The following is a 20690-nucleotide window of genomic DNA, read 5'->3' as shown; positions in this document are numbered from 1 at the left end:
TTCCACTTTCGTGATCTCAGGATTCCAAGTGAGTTTGCTGTTTCTTAGAAATGGCTCGTATTCCACCACGGGAATGATCAAGATGCCTTTCATCGATCGAGCCAGCATGTTCAGGTTGATGTTCCACAACGTGTTGCTCTTGTTCTTGACGATTGTCCGGTGCAGCAGCACGCGATCGTACAGGATGGACAGCTTTCCCAAGTACTGGTTGCAAATCTGCTGGGCCAGCTCGTGACCATGTTGAACTCTAGCGAGATGTTGTCGATGACGTAGATGGCCTCGGTGCCGGGCCAGCGTGTAGATAACCTTGCCGTAGTTGTTGAACGTGAGTTCGTATTCCAGCCGGTCGCCCGGTAAGACGGCCTGGGAAGACGGCATATGTCCCCCAAGCAGCTCGAAGTCGAGCAGTATGCAAAACCGATTCCCGTATGCCTTGGCGACAGCTTTTTCTCCTGCTGTTATATTGCCGAGATGGTCTGTACCCCATACGGATTTTGTTCAATACGTCGTTATTTCAACAAAGTCCTTGATACGCCATGTCATCGCATTCGTTCCAGGTTCTCCAGAGGTCCGCGTAACAGTAAAACACGTCACTGTCGTCGATGCTCAGCACCTCGTTCCCGCTGATTTTGATGGTGGTTTTCTTGACGATGGCACGACCCAGGTTGCGCATGATCGTGCGTTTTTTTATCGTGGACTGCAACGTGATCTGAAAAGCCAGTGAAGTCATGACGTCGTTCGCGCACAGCTTTGACACCCAGGGGGCTCTCTCGGTCTTCGGAAAGGATCTAGCTTTCGTCAGTATTGCAACATTGTTTATATTGAAACTATGTATATTATAAGTTTAATATATAAAACAAAAAATGGCTGACGATATTCCCATGGACGTTTTCGACGTACACCAGCTGAACGACAATGATGCAGCAGCCATGGACACCTCGTTCATGGGTGACACCGTGGGCAACGAGCTTTTAAAGCAGGCTTTGGACGAGAATTTCCTCTTAGGGAACCTCGGGGTCTAGACGAAGCCTTGAAAAACGTGAACAAAATGGGTAAAATGAACGAAAACGATGAGCACATCGCTCGCGAGAAAAGGAAACTCAGGATCATTGACGACGAAGCCACGAAAACTATCATCGAGAAAAGATTGCGTGACCTGGAAGATGAGAGACGGACAAGATTGGAAGCCGCTTCCTCCAACCGGGAAGCCCTCTGGTCACAAATCAGCCACGTGCGCAAAACCATCGACCGAGTCTTGAACGAGGACACCACGTTGGCCAACATGATCCGAATTCTGTTCCGGGAACAAGGAATCACCATTGCCAGCGTTCTCACCTCTTTGGGCTTCATCATATCAACCCTGGTCGTATCGCTGATGGGCAGTGGTGGTACACCAACAAGCCCATCATCAGGCGACGTCGACAGAGACTGGATAAAAAAAAACCATTTGAAATCTGACTAAACTGACTAAACTGGCCGGCAAAGCCGCCGAAGCGGTTGTTAGGGTTCTTGTCGAAAGAGGTCACGTGGCTTGGTCAAAACCTGTGGGCTTTAGTCGTTGGCGTGGCGGGTGTGGTGTACGTCGCAGCTAAGGAATTTTTAACCAAATGAGGCACAGTTCAACCGCGATCCCGCCGACCACCAGCGCCTTTTTGCGATCGAGGTGCCGCTGATTGTTTGCATGCACGTGCGGGGGCAGCTGCTGCTGCTGTTGTTGTTGTTCTACTTCTTCAGGTGTCGGTGCCACGATGCCTGTTTCGTACTGTGACATGACTCGACTCGCGTTATTGACGTCCGGGTTCAAGCCCAACCTTTGATCGCCAGTGGCGATGACAATTTCATTGTTGTAGCCCACCACTCTGTTCACCCTCAGTTGCATGTCGCTTGGAGCCATGTACAGTCCCGCGGTGAACACGTGGTCGACTTTCGAACAGGTGTATTCCAGTGCGTTTTCATAGCGTTTGATGGCACTCAGTAGATCGACCGGTCTAGCAATGGCATCCTCGACCTTAGCCACGAACTGTTTCTGCGCTTTGTAAGCCGTCACTTCACGACCCACAATGCTGGAATGCGTTTGCGTCTGAGCGTCTGAGCGCCCAGCACGGCCCACACGTACGTTCGAATCGAATCGTTCAATCTGACGACACTGGCACGAGTAAACCCTTTTGAAGTGTCCAGCATGAACATTTTCCAATCATCCGCAGGTCCCTGCTCAAACCTCCAAACGCGGTAATCCTTGCTGTCGTTGAAAGCCATGTAATCATCATTCCACTCGTTCGTCGTGACGTAATTATACGACTTGTAACCCCAATCTTTCACCAGCTGTTTGCTGGCTTCCACGAGAGACATGTTGTGAACGATGGGAATGCCCAAACCTTGGTTTGGACCCGGCAAACGCCAATCGACCGTCTTCGGATCGAATTCACCGCAAACGCGTTCGTATGCACGTCGATCGTATGAATTGTTTATGGCATTCCATGCCACGTTCTGCGGAATCGGGGCACTGATTTCTGTAAGGATACGTCTGATCTGGTAGTACACGTGAAACGAGAATACAGACCGACTCAGGGCATCACAACGAGTGTCGTCACGTCACGCCCCACCCAGTGGTCGTGCACCACACGGCGAAATTGATTCTGCCAGAACTGCATCGGGTTGTTAAACAAAGTGTCTACCTTTTTCACATTCATGACCAAAACCCCGTAATTTTAAACACGTCGATGAACCGAAATATGAAATGTAAACCATCCTTTGCATCGACCACAATACTCGGTTGCGTGAGATTGGTAGCACTTATATTATCACTTTTAGAATAAAACACTCCCGGGTTGTACATATTTGAATTGTTATATATAGTATACATATTTACTTTTTTCAATATGTACGTGACGCTTCTGGGAATAACGAGTGGCGAGTCCATTCAACTGCTGCACGTGATCGATAACACGTCGGGTCAGCTCAAAGTCGCGCTCTGCAACATCACCTACTACCCACGATGGACCAACATCAACGGCAGAAACAACAGGCTGTTCGTCAATAACGCCAGCAACCAAATAACAGACGGCTACTACAGCGTGTGCTCGTTCAATGAAGAAATATTCAAATTTGTGGGAGCCGAACTCAAAATGAACGACTCGAACGGCACGGTCATGTTAGCCAACAAAGAAAAAACGACTTGAAACGCTCGGGTTTACATCAAACGACATACCACCAGAAACCACCGTGACCAGCACGAAATTACCCGATCTCATTCCGTATCGCAACTGTGCATTCATCTCAATCAGCTGAGCATGACTGACAACGTTCAAGGCGAACGACCTTCCATACTGCTGAGAGCCGTGCTGGTGAAAACGGAAAAGTACACGGCGGCACAACCGAATCGTTTTCGTCGCGGCAGTATATGAAATAAATCAGAGGCAACATCACGGAATTGAAAATATCGGTTTTAGACATTAAACACAATCCCTTAAGTATAGGGTATCTCAGCGCGACGCTGCACATATGACAATGACGGAGTCTCAAGGTCCAGGAACACCCGTTAGAAAATGCGCCAACATAGCGATCTCCGACCACGGGGACACACGCGGATTCGTCGAACCCGGAGTCGACAGCAAACTATACGCCTTGCAATTGAAAAACAGCATTTTTAAAAGCATCAGACTGCCGTCCTTTACTGCCGCTGGCGGTGGTGGTAAGAACAACGACCTAGGCGATTTCGTTGATACCGAAGGAGCAGTCAACAACACTCGGTACGACGTGATACGCAACGACGAGGATGAATGGATGATAACCCCAGCGTTTCACAGCAGGCTGTTCCACCTGGACGACGTCAAGATCACGGGTGTCTCCAGAAACACGCAGAAAACTCTCATCTTCAACGACGATAACAAATGGGTATTAGTGCCATCCAAAATGGACTGGAATCTCAACATCACGCTCGACTCTCCCCACGTTTTCCAAACAACAATGATAACTACCTGACGAAAGTCGTGAACAACGGAACGCTGCTCATGGCTTACGTCCCTACGCAAACACGCAGTGTGATCGTCAGCAAGTTGAGGCAACGAGCAAACCTGGGACGCAAAACGTGGGATTGCAGATGGTGTCGAAATTCGACAGCATGGTAAACGTTGTGGAAATTCTGCCGGCGAAATCCACACTGTACATCCAAGTCTACCTCGGCGAACCGCTGTAGGTGCGTTGCGTCGTTGAAATCGTGAAAGGGATCAAACTCTGCTGGGCCAAACAACAACGATACCAAGTTTGCTCCGTTTACGTGCGGGTGAACGTTAACGTCTACACCAGCCTACAGGGAGTCACCGTGGCCGTGGAAGACACGATATCGCTCACCAAAATTTTCCTACTCGACAACATACATCTCATGGGTTTGAAGTGCATGTCCGAGGTATTATCTGATAACAAATTGAAAACATTTCGTAATACATTTTATATAAACGAGATGAACCATCATCCCAATGTAACGCTAGCCGATCTCGGAGACACGCGGGGATTCGATCTGCCAGGCAAGGAAAACACCTCATACGCCATGCGCTTACAAGATAACATGTACAAACGACGAGAAATCATCATCGAATCTCAGTTGAACTGGATCATCAATATTATCCTTACCACCCCTATCTTATCATGGATAATAATGATTGTGGCGTCTCGCTAAAAATAACGGGATACTGCTGGGGAGGTTTGATCCTGGAAGATTAATGGGGATGAGCGTAGCGCCATTACCAGATCAAACGGCTTACATGTTAGTCCCCAATGAGAAAAAAGCAGCGTTATTTTTACTAAAATATACTGATGTGCCAGACTCGTGGATCAGTATGATACAAGGTTCTACTCTTGTTATCGAAGTATTTCTTGGAGATGCCCCCGGAGTAGATATAAACCTTCTGCATGGGTTAAAAATATGCTGGCATGATCGCCATCAACAAAAACGTTGTCGTATTTGCATACAACCAGGAAGAACCCCCACTGCAAACCTAGATATTATGATTTTTCAAAAGGATTTTATTGAACTCCAGACCATTTATATATACGAAAACTTTTACCTCATCAGCTAAAGTATGTTCATCAAACCTTGACTGAGGACCAATTAAATACTAATTTATAAAAAGAGTATATATACAGAATGGGACTGTACCCGGTCGTGGATGAAGTGGCAAAAACACTGGAAACCGTAGACAGGTTTTGTTTGCGACAGATATGCGAGATCAAGCAACAACTAGAATGTGAATGTGATACGCGGTCAGCATTACAGAAGAAATATCACAAGGCCGTCAATTCCGTGGATGGTGTTAACAGCGCTTTGATTTCAGTCAGCGTGGGATTAGGCGTAGCAGGTGTTGGATTATTATCCACCAATCGTGGCCACTAGGCATCGAAATAACAGCCGGAGTGACAGGGTTGATGGGATTGGCGCTTAAGTTCGATTCTCGCAGACTGCAACGTAAAGCATTGAAACACAACAAAATTAGAATTCTAGCCGAAGCGAAGTTAAACATGATACACGATCATATTTCCACCGCGCTCACCGACTCTAAAATCTCTGAGGAAGAGTTTCATTTGTGAAGAATTTTTTTTCAAAGAACAAGGGAAGCAACAGACTGACAAGACTTCATAACGAAAACCAAACAAATCATAGAAGATTCACAATAAACTGTTTCGCTGACATCAACATAACGTAGCCATCCATCTCAGCGAGCTGTAGGTAAATAGCCGAGCCGAGACACACACACACACAGCGACTCGCCCACAGCGCTCGCTCAATGCTACCGAGACGGCAGCGAGGCGACCGGGGAACTGCAGAGAGATGCGGTATGATTTAGTGGAAATCAACATAACGTTGCCAGCCAGTCGGCTATACAAGCGGAGCCGAGTCAAGACACACACACACACACACACTGCGACTCGCCCACAGCGCTCGCTCGGTGATACCGAGACGACGGCCTGGGGGAAACTGCCGAGAGATGCGTTTCATTCACCTTCAGACATCTGTAGCCTCGCTAGTCAGCCGGCCGTGCATCATCAGAGCCGAGCCGAGAGACACACGTACACACACTTATACTCGTCCATGGCGCTCGCTCAAAGCAACCCCCGAGACCTGCGTTTCATTCAGCTAAAAACACCTGTCGCCTCGTTAATATATAACAAGTACGACAATAAGTTGGATTGGTAGGCTTTCGCCAGACCGACCCCATGCTCACTAAGAAGTGATTGTTTCCTAAACTATTTGACCGATTTTCGTGAAATTTTGCATGCATCTCGGTAGATGGTTACGCTATAGCATTAGGAACACTCTCGATGACTTCATTACTTTAATTAAGACTTAATTACATACAATTGTATGACGATACATACAATTGTTTCTCTTCGACACAAAATAGGATTTGTCATGAAAAGTATTAACTTTGATTAACTACGTATTTTTATACGTTTTATCAAATAAGTATTTATGGACAATGACAGTTTGAAGATAAAAATGCATGTGCTAGAAGATTTGGTATCTAATTTGTGTACCTTGTATCGTTTGGCACATCTGCTTGACGTGCCTATCGATCAAGAGTCGTTGTTGTCGAGATATAAACAGCCCTCCGCCTGCAAAACACATTTTTCACGTTTAATGTATTTATTGTTTGCAGTTTCTAGCCAGGGAAGCCAAGCTACAGCACACTCCACCATGCTATCTCTGCTTGCAAGCATTGTCTGGTTGCTGAGTGGTAGGTGTATATGTTGATGTTAACACACAGTCATGTAGCAAGCAGTGAAGTACAATTTCCTCGGCTCCAATAATTTGAAAACTTGATATATTACAATGTGCCAGCTTGCACATGAGGCGGTGGGGTAGTGGTTACACCAAACAATGGCAAGTCACACCCAAGCGTGTATATGGTGTTACAACCCTCTTGATGTCCCAAGCCCTGATATAGTTGGGGTATTGCTCGAGTGACATGGACATAATTCAACATTCAGTCACTGGGTGGTTGAAGAGCTTGATTGGTACATGGAAGGTCCAGGTTCGAATCTATGTACCATTTGAGAAATAAACTATATTGTCGTGAAATTGCTAAAGCACCTTACATGAAACTCATTTACCAAGAATGATCAAAGAGTTATTGCCGTATAATATGTGTAGGGGCGGTGGGATAGTCTAGTGGTTAAGGTGTTCGCTCGTCACACCAAAGACCCGGGTTCGATTCCCCACATGGGCACAATGTGTGAAGCCCATTTATGGTGTCCCCCGCCTTGATATGGCTGGAATATTGCTAAAAGCAACGTAAAACTAAACTCACTCACTCATTTAATACGTGTATGACAACAACATGAATGATCTAAAGTGGGTTATTGCCACAGTAAAATCCTTCCTGCGGTTCGCAGTAACTTCCGCGTGAGGTCGTTAAATTCGAATTTGTGGAATTCTCATTTGCAGTTTATTTACAAGCAGACTGAGTAAATAAATATCTACGTAGCAGTACAAATTCAGATGTATTTTTTTCTACTATATTAGACGTAAAAAACGAAATGTTCACAACCTATCCCGTGGTACACTGGTTTCGAAGTCTCCCGCTCCGATGGCCATGCATTATGAAGTACTCTATACTCAACAGCGCAATACAAACCATCTCAGGCTTGTTATTCCTAGATTGTCCCTGTTTTTCCTGATAGTATGGATAGCTTGTTAACTTTGATCCTGATTATTCTAATAATGTTTGCATTGGTTACTGTACCTTTGCGTTGCTCATTATAAACTATATTGATATACTGAACAGTAAAAGAAACGCAATTTTCGAAAAATGGAATTTCATGAAAGTAAGCGTTCATATTTATGGAACGTTCATTTTAGAGTGACGTAATGATTCCAGATGAGATGATGTCATGCAGTTTGACGTGCATACGAAACTTTCGCACAAACACAACCACAGTGCAGCAAAACAATCATTTTAGCACGTGCATTGACGGTCTGGATGTAATAATAAAACTGTGTCAAAAATAACAGTTCAGTATTGACAATAGGAGGTGTACACGCCACACACACGATGCCTAGACTAACGACTCAGCAGAGGGGAATGGCCATTTGAATGTTGCAAGAAGTTACGTCTGCAACCGCTGTAGCTAGACAAGTGGGCTGTCATCTTATCACCATTACACGACTTGCTCAACGTCATCAGCAAACCGGGGCTGTTGCTGTTCGTCCCCGTACCGTACGGCCACCAGTGCCAACTCATGCGCAAGATCGGTTCAGCTGGGTCACTCACCTAAAGAACCGAACACGAGCAGCAACAGTAACAGCAGCCTAAGTTGTTCAGGGGCCAAGAGTAGCATTATCCAGGTATACGATCAGACGTCGTCTTCGGGCTGCTGGAATCCATTGCCGACTGCAATATGTGGGGACATTTTGACAAGTCAACACCGTCATTAACGTTTACAATGGGCCCAGCAACATCAACGTTGGCGACGTTTGCAGTGGCGTCAAGTTGTCTTTTGCGACCAGTCTCGATATCATCTTTCACATGTTGACGGCCGTTTACGTCTTTGGCGTCGGCGTAATGAGCGTTACGCTGATTGTTGTGTCAGACAGGCAAACAGATTGGGTGGTGACAGTGTGATGATCAGTTACAACCACAGGTCCCAGGTTCCTGTGTTCCTGCAACGTGTAACTTCTGTTGTGTACAGGGATCATGTTCGTCAGTGCTATGTTGTGCCCATGTTTGCTGTACATCCTCAGTTACAGTTCTCTCAGCAGTTCCTCACACAGCAAGGGTGTCCATCATCTGGCTCAGAACAACATTAACGTTCTTCTATGGCCCTCTCTTTTCCCGGATATGGCTCCCACTGAATATGTCTGGGACGAAATTGGACATTGCTGCAGGTAGACAGCCACTCACTTTTGCACAGTTGGAACTGAAACTGGGTTCGAGTGGAACCACTTGCCCCAGGCATTCTTTCAGCCTCTGGTGAACAAAACAAGGTGACGTTGCACGGCCTGGGTGCAAGCTCAAGGGGGCCATACACGCTATTAAAGACTGTCACTTTTAATGTTCAGTATATCCACTGACAGTGTTTTCTATAGAATAAGTGATCAGGTATAATTTTGTTTGTCTTCTATTCAAAAAGCTAGATTTGCGTTTCTTTTGCTGTTCAGTATAGTTATGACTTGTGGCTTCACATGGCTACATACTGTCCATTGAGGTTTCCACAAAGATTCTCGATGCAAATCTACATCACATTGAATATGCTTCGTGATCAGCAATGTGCTTGCCTCGTGATCTAATGACAAATGCAACAAATTCACTTGCATCAACGTCATAGCTCCTGGCTTTCTCGGGGTAAGGTATTACCACCTCTCGGCTACCTTCGGTCGCATGTGATATGTGTTTCTACTTGTCGAAACGTATATACGAAAAACAACAGAAATGAATGGTTAAACCACTCCTTATTATAATATTCAGAGGCCGGTCATTGTTGTGGTACGGGGATCTAGAATGTTTGTTTGGGAAATGGGGTTTTGAAACGGGGAGTGTTGATTGGGTGTGATTTCCTTCATAAAAGAGAGCTGAGATTCTTCTGTTTTCAATATTTCTTACTGTTCACTCGATTATTGTATTTTTCAGGCGTGGTTAATTTGTTAAAGAAATCCACGAATTATAGCGAAAACTATTCATTGCTATATATTTTGTGTGGAAGTACCAAGACGTCACTGCACATCTGTTCATGGCCATACTCGCAACACAAATTATTTAAAATCTAAATATATTCTACTCAGGCGAATTCAAAGAACACCAATTTCTGTTCTATGACACTGAATCTGTCATGGCTGATAGGTAATGCAACACACAGTCAAACTGCGGGTCATGTGCGGGTGTTCTTGAACTGTTGTGATAAGTTTACGATCTTACACTGTCAACATGATGTCTGCAAATAGTCCTGTTCACATTTGAGATATGTATACTCGGCGTTGTTGATGAAGGGTCAGGCTATTGGTAACACTATTTCTTAAAAGTTGTGGAATCAGGCCGTTGAAATGGAATTTTTACGTTCTTTAACGTCCGATGCATTCTGTTACAAATGGCATAGTTTTTATTCATATTGTTAATATAGAAATCCATCTGCCACTTAATGTCAGTGATTTGTACGTGCAAGTCTATGGAAAGTGGAGGACAATACAGATGTATTGATGCTTTTACACTATCGTTCACTGTTCAGGTACCTGTTTGAAATCGCAGCTTAAAATAAGACGGTTTTGGGACACTTTTGGAGAGGGGTCAGGCCATTACTGCAAGCTATGCATGCATTTATGGTCGACGCTCTTTACTGCAAGACGACAACGCTTGGCCTCAGGAGGGCCAGGATTGTCACGGAATTCCTTTGGCAGGAGGGTGTAAAGCGGATTGAGTGGGCAACATGCTCAATTGAGCATGCCAGAGATGCCTGAGATGCCTGAGATACCTGAGATGCGGTCGACGTGTGTACACAGGTAACCCAGCACCAGTGCATCTCCCAGGACTCCTCAGAGCTCTAGCAGGGGAATGGAATGCGATTCCGCAAGCTCTCTTTATGAACTTGATAATGAGCATGAGAACAAGGTGCACCTGTGTCTTGGACGGGCGAGGCGGGTACACAAGATATTGAATGACTTAGTGCTCCATGTTTGTCATTTGCATTTGGGGATTGGTCTATACAACTGATGTTTGCTAGTGTTGTTTAAAATTTTTGTCTGTATATCACAATGTGTCACTTTTGTCAACACATAAAACATTATGTTGACACTCTTACTATTTCTGAGAAACTTTTTAAACGTGTGCTATATATCATTTGACCCTTTATCTATGACGCCTAGTATATAGCTATGTACGTACACTCTTAAAAAAACAAATTAAACGCATAGATGATTTTGAGAATATATATACTTATGTAGTTGCGGCAAAACAATACAAACATACTATTCTATTTCTTTCCAAGTCATCATCTTTGTGTGATTGTAAACAGCTTCAGCATCAAAACGTGGCAATTTTAACTTTTCCCCTTAATTTTAGAAGCGTTTGAAGAAATATTCACCAAAACGTCACCAAAAAATCATGCAAAGCAAAATGCTCGTGCAAGTAAGCGGAAAAATATGCGGTATCGATCACTACAAAAAGACAAACCTGTTTGAGATTCGTTTTTGGCTGGGAAAGAATAAATCATCATGCCACGATTGAGTGCCGCCAATCGAAACATCGTCATAGGCCACCTTGAAGCTGGGGAGTCGCAGTCTGCAGTGGTCCGACATTTCAACGTTCATCAGAGCACCATAACTCGCCTTTGGGATCGTTTCCTGCAGACCAATTCCGCCCAAGATCGCCAGAAAAGCGGCCGTCCAAGAGTTAACCACCCAAGCCCAGGACCACTACATCCGGGCTGCTTAATGGCTCATCGAGTTGCCACAGCCGTGGAGACTGCACAACGCATCGCTGAGAAGAATTTCCGACCAAACTGTCAGGAACCATATTGCGTGAAGTGGTGATTCGACCAAGAAGACCAGTTGTAGCCCCTGTTTTGAGAGGCTTCCATTCGGCGCAATCGCTTGCGATCTGATGAATCACTACTTCTCCTTCACCGTCGAGATGGAGGACAGCGTGTTTACCATCGGAGAAATGAACCTTTTGCCTCTAAATTGCATTCGACAGGTCGACAGATTCAGGGAGGAAGTGTGATCGTTTGGGATGTGATTTCCAACACACAAAGATCTGAATTAGTGGTTTTTCAGGGGAAATTGACAGCAAACTGGTATATCAACGAACTCCTTGCACGTCATTGGCTTCCAATTATGGACCGACAGAGGGAGTTGTTCCACTTTTAACGTAAATGTCTTGCCATGGCCTTCCCGATCACCAGATCTAACTGAACCCGATAGAACACCTGTGGGATGAACTCATTCAATGTGTACTTCAATGTCAAAACACGCCTCAGACAATTCCACAACTGGGCATCTAATTGCAGGAAGAGTGGGGAAGATTTCCACAAGATCGAATTCGTCGACTTATCCGTTCTGTGCCGAGACGGTGCCGAGCAGTAAGTGCTGCCGGTGACTGCACAGGATGTCGACCCTTTGGTGAAATATCACGGTTCAGTTAAGAAAAAAAGGTTGGCGCCCTGTCTATTTGACCTAAAACCAATTAAAAGGGGATTAAAAGAGGCAAAGAAATAATCCAGTGTTTCCACAAGGCGATAATCCGGATTATGCGATTGAGAGCACAGGCAAAAGGAGAATTACTTTATTTCGTTCATTATATTTCGCATACAAAATGACCCAACATGAAGTAGGTGAGATGCAGCATCTGCAAACACACTGGTTCATCTGAAAGATAATAAAAAAGTTGCTTTATTATTTCTTTTTACACATTCTTTTACACGGGCTTTATAACCTCATTACACCACTCAACTGCTATATATAAATTGTTAGAATTGTTAACAAAATCTATTAGATGATATGCAAAACATGGTCATGTACATTATTCGGATCTGATATATCTATTGTACTTTTATAGTTTTCTTAGTGACATATTGATGTTAGGCATTGGCAAGATGGTTACTTATATGTCTACTTGGACACAGGGATGAGTATGGTCACCTTTCACCTTTCACAATGTCACTGACAGTTGACGCAGTGGAGTTACAGTTCTTTTCTGTGCACTTCCAGGATATCCAGTCACTCTTAACTCGGTACATGAATCCACAAACACACATGTATCTTCCACCACGAGATGTAGGAAGAAATCGCTGATTTAATTGTGCAATTGCCGTTTCTAAACTGAATGCAATCTACCACGAGTTCCTTTCCTTATATATCCAAATTGAATGAAATGTGTTCATCATTGTGAAATTCACTCTCATATATATGATGACATTTTGAGTGAACTATGAGAGTGAACTATGTTCACGCCTTACACGATGCTCGCGTTATCGAAAATCTTAAAACAACACCTGCTAGCGGATTAGTGTGACTCTAACAACACCTTCAACATCAAAGTTTACCACGGGTCGACTTCCTGTCCATAGCGAAATTTCAAAAGGTCGACTTCTTGTCCATAAACATTGCTGCCAGTGGTGGCCATACAAAGTACTGAATTTGACGTCATCTGGTGGACTCAAGTAAACATACACAACAGTAAAGACTGCTGTTGTGTTAGCGCACTCTTTGTCTATTCACCTCTTTACCATTGAAATTACAAGAAATAATTGCTCTTCAACTAACGCAATAAATTCTTCTAAAATGGCTTATACGTTTTATTCTCCTTTTTTCAAGAGTGAATAATTTTTCTCACGTTAGTTTATTGCTGAAATATTGCTGATGCGACGTTAAATCTTTTGACAGCAATGTGATTGGAAAGCAAGATTCGGGAAAAACATGGTAAATATGCGGACCTCGCCTTTGAAATGTCTCGCTTGCATCCCAAGTACACTATACACTGCCGACTGTGTAATGAATTTACAGAGACTGTCTAACACCTTGTCAGTGGATGCCCTTCATTGGCACAAACAGCATATCTTAAAAGACATGATGTCATGGCTCGTTGCTTTTACTACCGTCTCCGCCATGCTTGTGGCTTTGACTCCGAGGTCCATCCATGGTATGACCCTGAACATGTCCAGGGCATCATGGAAAATGATGCTTTCAAACTTTTGTAGAATAGGCCTATATACAGCCTCAGAAGAATTCCTGCCAAAAAAACTGATCTTGACCTTATTGATAAAGCCAATGAATTTATTTATATCGTTGAATTTTCTGTCCCTTTTGACAGCAATGTGATTGGCAAGATTCAGGAAAAGCATGGTAAGCATGGTCTTTGACATGTCTCGCTTGCATCCCAAGTACATTGTCCTCAGGCCCCCCATTGTTCTCGGTGCCCTTGGTTTGGTACCTCCTGATCTCTTGGCGCAGATCAGGAGGGTGCCCGGATTCTCCACCGGGAGCACAGCCCTTCTGACCTTCGTGGCAATGCAGAAGGCTGCAGTGTTGGGGAGTCTACATCTTCTCTGGAAAGTTCTTGGTGGGTTCGATCAGGCAGCATTTCCTGAGAGTAATCCCATTCGCTGTCTAGGCTGCGTCCAGAGGGGGCAAGGGCCCTGAGCTGATAATGAGCCTTACCAGCCTGACTGTGCCAGGATCGCCCAAACCCTCTCTTCTGCATTTTCATCTTTATCTGTAAAACATAATAATAATGAATTTGTAGAGCGGCTATCTTCCATCTGCAGGTGTTCAGCGGCGCTTGTGGCAACAATGTCAAAAGACAAGTTAGTAAGCTTTTGTAAAGAGGTGGGTTTTCAGATTTGTTTTTAAATATCTCGATTGATGTTGCAGATTTTAACTCATGGAGTAATGAGTTCCATAGTTTAGGAGAAGCGACCGAAAATGATCTTTCTGTCAACTTTGTTTTTGTGTTCGGTAAAACCAGTCTCTGATCGTGAGCAGACCTAAGAGCATGAGTAGGATGGTAAACTTGAACAAGTTCTTTCAGGTAACCTGGTGAGTTCTCATCATGCAGAGCGGAATACGGTAGAACGAGGATGCTCTGATTGACCGGAGGCCAGTGCAGCTGCTTCAATATAGGGATGATGTGGTCGAACTTTCTTGTCCTCGTGATGACTCTTGCAGCCATGTTTTGCACCCGTTGAAGGTGTGATGACGAACTGGATTCAATCTGGAGGGAGTTGCAATAGTCTAATGATGACGTAACATAAGAGTGTACAAGTATCTTAGTGGTGTCGGTGTCTAGATATTTTCTTATTTTGCTGATGTTTCTAAGATGCATCATGGCAGTGCGGGCTGATTTCAGGGCATGGTGAGTTGCAGATAGAGTCTTGTTGATAGGAACACCAATATTCCTTCCTTTATCTGTCGGGTGTATCTCAACTCCACCAATGGAAATTGGTAGTGGTGAAATTTTCTGTTACTGATGTTTAGTTCCTAGTATCATAAACTCTTTTTGTCTTCATTTACTTTCAGAAAGTTAGCGCACATCCATTGACTCAGGTCATGTACACATGGTTCCTGTTTGGCTTGACATGGTAGGTACATTGATGGTTTAGCACAGATGTAGAGTTGGTTGTCGTCAGCGTAGAGGTGGTTGTCATTGTCAAACATGATGCTGCCAATCGGTAGGATATAGATGGAAAAGAGTACTGGTCCAAGTACCAATCCCTGTGGCACACTGTACGTCAAGTCACATGATTGGGATGTCGCACCGTCGACCTCCACACTCATCTTGCGGTCCGTGATAAACAACTTGAACCACGTCAGCGCTAATCCTGTTATCCCTGTTGTGTGTTCTAGCCGTGACAGCAGAATGGAATGGTCCACAGTGTCGAACGCAGACGACAGGTCAAGTAGAGCTAGGAGAACTAGGTTCTGTCCATCCACAGATCTGAGGAAGTCATTCTCCACTCTCAGGAGAGCAGTCTCGGTAGAGTGTCAAGATCTGTACGCAGACTGAAACATATCGTTCAGATCATGCGTCTTTAAGTGTTGATTCAGCCTTGCCAAGATGGCTCTCTCAAGTACTTTAGAGAGAAACGGCAAGTTTGATACTGGCCTAAAGTTTTTCAATAAGGACGAATCCAAGGATGGTTTCTTGAGGATAGGACAAATAATTGCTTCTTTGGAAGAGTTGGTCACAGTTCCTTCATTGACTGAAGCATTGATTATCAAGTACATTTCTTCCACGAGTGCGGGTAAGCAGTTTCTAAGAAGCCAAGTGGGTATCGGGTCCAACCAACATGACTTGACAGGAGATTTCTGGATTATGTCTGTTACTTCCTCCTCGGTCGTCAACGTCTGTTGTTGTTTGGGGGCAGCATCCGTTGACATCTTGTATATTATGTTTTACAGATGAAAGATGAAAATGGAGCAGAGAGGGTTCGAGTGATCCTGTCACAGTCAGGCTGGTAAGGATCATCATCAGCTCAGGGCCCCTGCCCCCTCTGCACGCAGCCCAGACAGCGAATGGGACTTCTCCCAGGAAACACTGCCTAGTCGAACCCACCAAGAACTTTCCAGACAATATGAAGGCTCCCCAACACTGCAGCCTTCTGCATTACCCAGAGTGTCAGAAGGGCTGTGCTCCCGGTAGAGAACCCGGGCACTCTCCTGATCTGCGTCAAGAGATCAGGAGGTACCAAACCAAGGGCACCGAGAACAATGGGGGGCCTGAGGACAATGTACTTGGGATGCAAGCGAGACATGTCAAAGACCATGCTTACCATGCTTTTCCTGAATCTTGCCAATCACATTGCTGTCAAAAGGGACAGAAAATTCAACGATATAAATAAATTCATTGGCTTTATCAATAAGGTCAAGATCAGTTTTTTTGGCAGGAATTCTTCTGAGGCTGTATATAGGCCTATTCTACAAAAGTTTGAAAGCATCATTTTCCATGATGCCCTGGACATGTTCAGGGTCATACCATGGATGGACCTCGGAGTCAAAGCCACAAGCATGGCGGAGACGGTAGTAAAAGCAACGAGCCATGACATCATGTCTTTTAAGATATGCTGTTTGTGCCAATGAAGGGCATCCACTGACAAGGTGTTAGACAGTCTCTGTAAATTCATTACACAGTCGGCATTTCATGTTAATATTTTCTTTAAGAATCACATTTTGGCAATTGCGAGTGGGAAGTGACTGGTCCTGAGCAGCAAAAAGGAAGCCCTCAGTTTCACATTTGAGACCAACCGACTTCATCCAGGCGAAGGAGTCGGTGGGATTGCTATTCTGTTCCACACACTGCATGTACACACGATGCAATGGCTTCTCAGAAAGCTTCTCCACAAAAGACCTACTCTGGGCTCAAGATAGTCTAATCGGGCTCTGTGCCTTCCACTGGGGCAAGTCCCATCTCCAGTATGGTTGGTTTGACTACCGGAAGGCTGACTGGGCTGCGGAAGTGAAAGAACATTTTTCTCTTTGTTTTCAGTAACCCATATCATTTTAATCTTTATATCGGCAATGTTGCGCCGTGATGCTCGCCGCTGTCAGTAGAGGCAGCAGCATTCCGTACTTGTGGTATAGATGGCAGCTGATGGTGCTCAAAGCGTGTTCGACAAACAGATCCACCTCGAGGTCTTCGCACATGTACAGTCGACGGTCCAGCGGAATGGGAAGAAGATACGAGAGCGATGCCGGTGTAGATTTAAGTCATGGCCGACGCTATGGTTTTCGTCATTTCGGCTCCGAGTCGGGATTTGTACCTCGCCTACACTTTGTCGACTTCTTCGGTGGGCATCTTGTAAATTTTCTCAGCGGTGACGCTCTCGCCCAAGTATTGCTTTCATGTGACGCTGGCCATGAGCGACACTAACCTTTCTTGCTTGGCGCCCGCATTGTCGTCGCATATTTGCTTTAGTAGGTTGTTGCTCTCCATCTTAAAATAATATATCATTCTATTTTTTAATCTAAAATAACAAAATACCACGCAGCCGAGACAAAACGATAGGAATGTCAAGTGACATAAAACGAGAATTTTGAATATCATTTTAAATACTGTGAAACACGGATAAGTAAACTCCTAGGGATCATGGCAAAAGTTGCTACTTATCCGTATTGCCACTAATCAATCCAAGCAAGTTTGTATCACATTTCCAAGTAAAGTGAATGGACATCGTATCCCCATTGTATCAAGGCAACCTGACCTGTTCATCAGGACCATTCATTAATTTATATGCAGATGAAAATAAAAGAAAATAAATAGATGAATACAAATTTGATTTATTTTTAATATCAACATTCATCATCAAAAACAATTTCATATTTCATATACATATACATCTAATATCAACTGTTATGATTTCACGAATCAGCAAATCACCATCACACTGTCGTTTCGCTATGGTGTTACTCTAAAAGTTTCACGAGAATATCACACAGAAAATGAGTCAACCAAAAGAAGTCCTTGATACATGTCTGCTTGGATTTTAAACTACATTTCAAGTATTTCCTTGTCTTCCATGGACTTCGCCGGTAATTTCCGTTTACCTTTGACAATGTGTTCTGAAATTCCATTGTCTATATTGTGTTGTGCTTCCATAATCAAGTACAAATATAAATTTAACTTGCTGGCATCTTGCGCCTTCTTGGTGATTTGGATGGTGAACCCTTCGCTCCTGTTGTCTACGCATCGCCGGAGGCCGTGCAGCCGATCGTTGTCCGTGGATCGCATGTCCAGCCACAGTGTGTACTTGGTGGTCAGGTAATCCTGGATCGTCACGTCAGCGAGATGAAGATCCTTGATGACCGCGTTGACTTCCGGCGCTCGTTTGATCGACGGCAGTTTTTTTCCAGATCTCGTCCCACTGTTGGTGGGCTTACATGCCTTGACTGAACAGCTGGTTGGGCATGCCTTCGACGGTCACTTCCACTTTGGTGATATCGGGGTTCCGAGTATGTTTGATGACTCTTTGAAACGGTCAGTATTCCTCCAGGGGAACGATAAGAATGCCTTTCATAGATCAGGCTGGCACGTTCAGGTTGATGTTCCACACCCTGTCGCTCTTGTCCTTGTTCTTGTCCTTGATTTTGATGGTCGTTGTGCTGACGATGACTCGGCCTATGTTTGGCACGATCATGCACTTGTCGTTCTCAGACTCCAAAGTGATGTGAAAAGCCAGGCGAGCCGTCCCGGGGATGTTGACATCGTTCATGCCCAGGTTGGGGAATTGAAACCAGCAGCGTTTGGTTTTGATTGATCGTGCTTGCATTATTCATGATCATCACGGATTGACACTCAGCTTTGACCCCGAGCGGTTCCCTCAATCTTCGGAAAGGATCTAGTTTTCCTCCGTATTGAGATGACATTGTTATATTACATATAAAAACTTATATGTTTAATATAAAATAATGGCCGAAGGCAGTGGCGATGATTTTTAAATGGACAACTTATCCACTCGACCTGCCCGACACAGCAGCAGACTCATGGGGAACACCAAAGACAGCTGTGGACGATCATTACAATGCTTTAACCATCAGAGGACAAGGGCAACCTGCGGGTGAAAGCCCATCCAGGAGTCGACTTCATCCGCAACGAATTGAACCTGAGAGATTACAAAAGCAAACCTCCACCGAAGACCGATGAAGATCTGCAAAGATCTGCAAAGGGCAAGCACCAAGCTCGGAGGCGATCTGAAAGACGTGCCGCAATGCAAACAAATATTGGCCACGTACTGGGACAAACCCTAACCCGGTTTCGAATTTCCCATCAGGGAACTTAAAGCTCTAGATGAGGCCCTGAGAACCATGAGCGGATCGCTCGTGAACAACTGAACGAGCTCGAAGACCGCATAGCTCACAAAAACAGAAAACTGTTTTCAGACGATGTCGGATCGCAGACAAAATATTCGACCTGGAAGACCAAAAATCTGCTCGATTAGAAGCGGTTTCGCAGAACAGAGAAGCACTCCAATCGCAAATGAGCCAAGTGCGAGAAACCATCGACAGAGTCTTGAACGAGGACACCACGTTGGCCGACAGGTTCCGAACTCTGTTCCGGGAACAAGGGATCACCATCGCCAGCGTTCTGATGGCGCTCTGCTCCATAATATCGACCTTGATTGTCTCCCTGACTGGCGGTAGCGGTAGCAGTAGCACGCCACCATCACTTCCAACCGGCAACGTCGGAGACTAGAGTGGCGTCTTGTGACTGATGTGTCGCCAATTTTTCGACCACCACGCGTGCCACCGGTCGAACTTTCGTCAGCTGCTTCTTAGCCACAGGAAGTGCCACTATTCCCATTTCACCGGTGTGAGTCACGTTGACATCAGGATTAACGCCTAGCTTTCGGTCGGCGGTGGCGATGACGATTTTATTATTGTATCCTTCCACTTTATAGATCCTCAGTCGCATATCGCTCGAAGCCATGTACAACATCTACAGTCGACTTTAGACCTGGCATTTTGTAACACCTCTTGGTAATGTCTGATGGCGGTGGGTAAATCAACCGGCTACGAGACGGCATCCTTGACGTTCGACAAAAAATGTTTCTGCGTGCCGTAAGCCATTCACTTACGACGATACCGGAAAGCGTTTGAGCCTACGCTCCAAGAACGGCCAACACATACATTTCAATCAAATCGTCCAGTCTGACGACACCCACGTGAGAAAACCGTTGCGACGTATCCAGCATCAATCTTTTCCAATCGTCTTCCGGTCCCTGTTGAAACCTGCACATTCTGTAATCCTTGCTATGAGAAAGACCCTCTACGCGTGAGATCTACGACGTGAGATTTTGCGTACGTCTCGCCACCCCATTCTTTCAGCTTTTGCTGGCTTCCACGAGAGGCATATTGTGAACGATGTGTTTGTGTACATTTGAAAATCTCTCATATCAACTATATTTTAAAATCTCTGACACTAAAATCCTGCTAATTATATTGTATGGTTCTGAGGTATGGGGTATTCAAAGGGGCATACAAATGCAAGCTTGATCAACAACTAGATATAGTGTACATGGTGAATCCAGAAGATACCCAATCTATATCTTAGAACTGAAACGTTCTGTCTTACATTGGGGGAAACTCATCACAACGCGTCCTCAACACTATCCATCAAAAGCATATATAATGTTATTGTATTTGGTTGAAAATGCAAGTGATGCTAGAAATAAACATAACTGGGCTTTGTTAATTCAAAATACACTGTTTCAACTGG

General features: G+C 44.7%; 1 protein-coding gene across 1 annotated transcript in view; it reads left to right on the top strand.

The window, feature by feature from the left end:
* Positions 1-20690, top strand: part of LOC124292288 (titin-like) — a 194577-nt gene that overhangs the window by 9374 nt on the left and 164513 nt on the right. The window contains exon 2 of the mRNA XM_046729354.1: positions 6654-6731. Coding sequence (XP_046585310.1) covers positions 6692-6731 — 40 coding nt within the window. The 5' untranslated portion in view covers positions 6654-6691. The remainder of the gene's footprint in view (positions 1-6653; positions 6732-20690) is intronic.

Source organism: Haliotis rubra, unplaced genomic scaffold, assembly GCF_003918875.1.
Source record: "Haliotis rubra isolate DU_JTF1 unplaced genomic scaffold, ASM391887v1 Scf511, whole genome shotgun sequence".
Classification (NCBI taxonomy): Eukaryota; Metazoa; Mollusca; class Gastropoda; order Lepetellida; family Haliotidae; genus Haliotis; species Haliotis rubra.
Note: the sequence above shows the minus strand (reverse complement) of the source record. Positions and strands in the feature narration are given on the sequence as shown.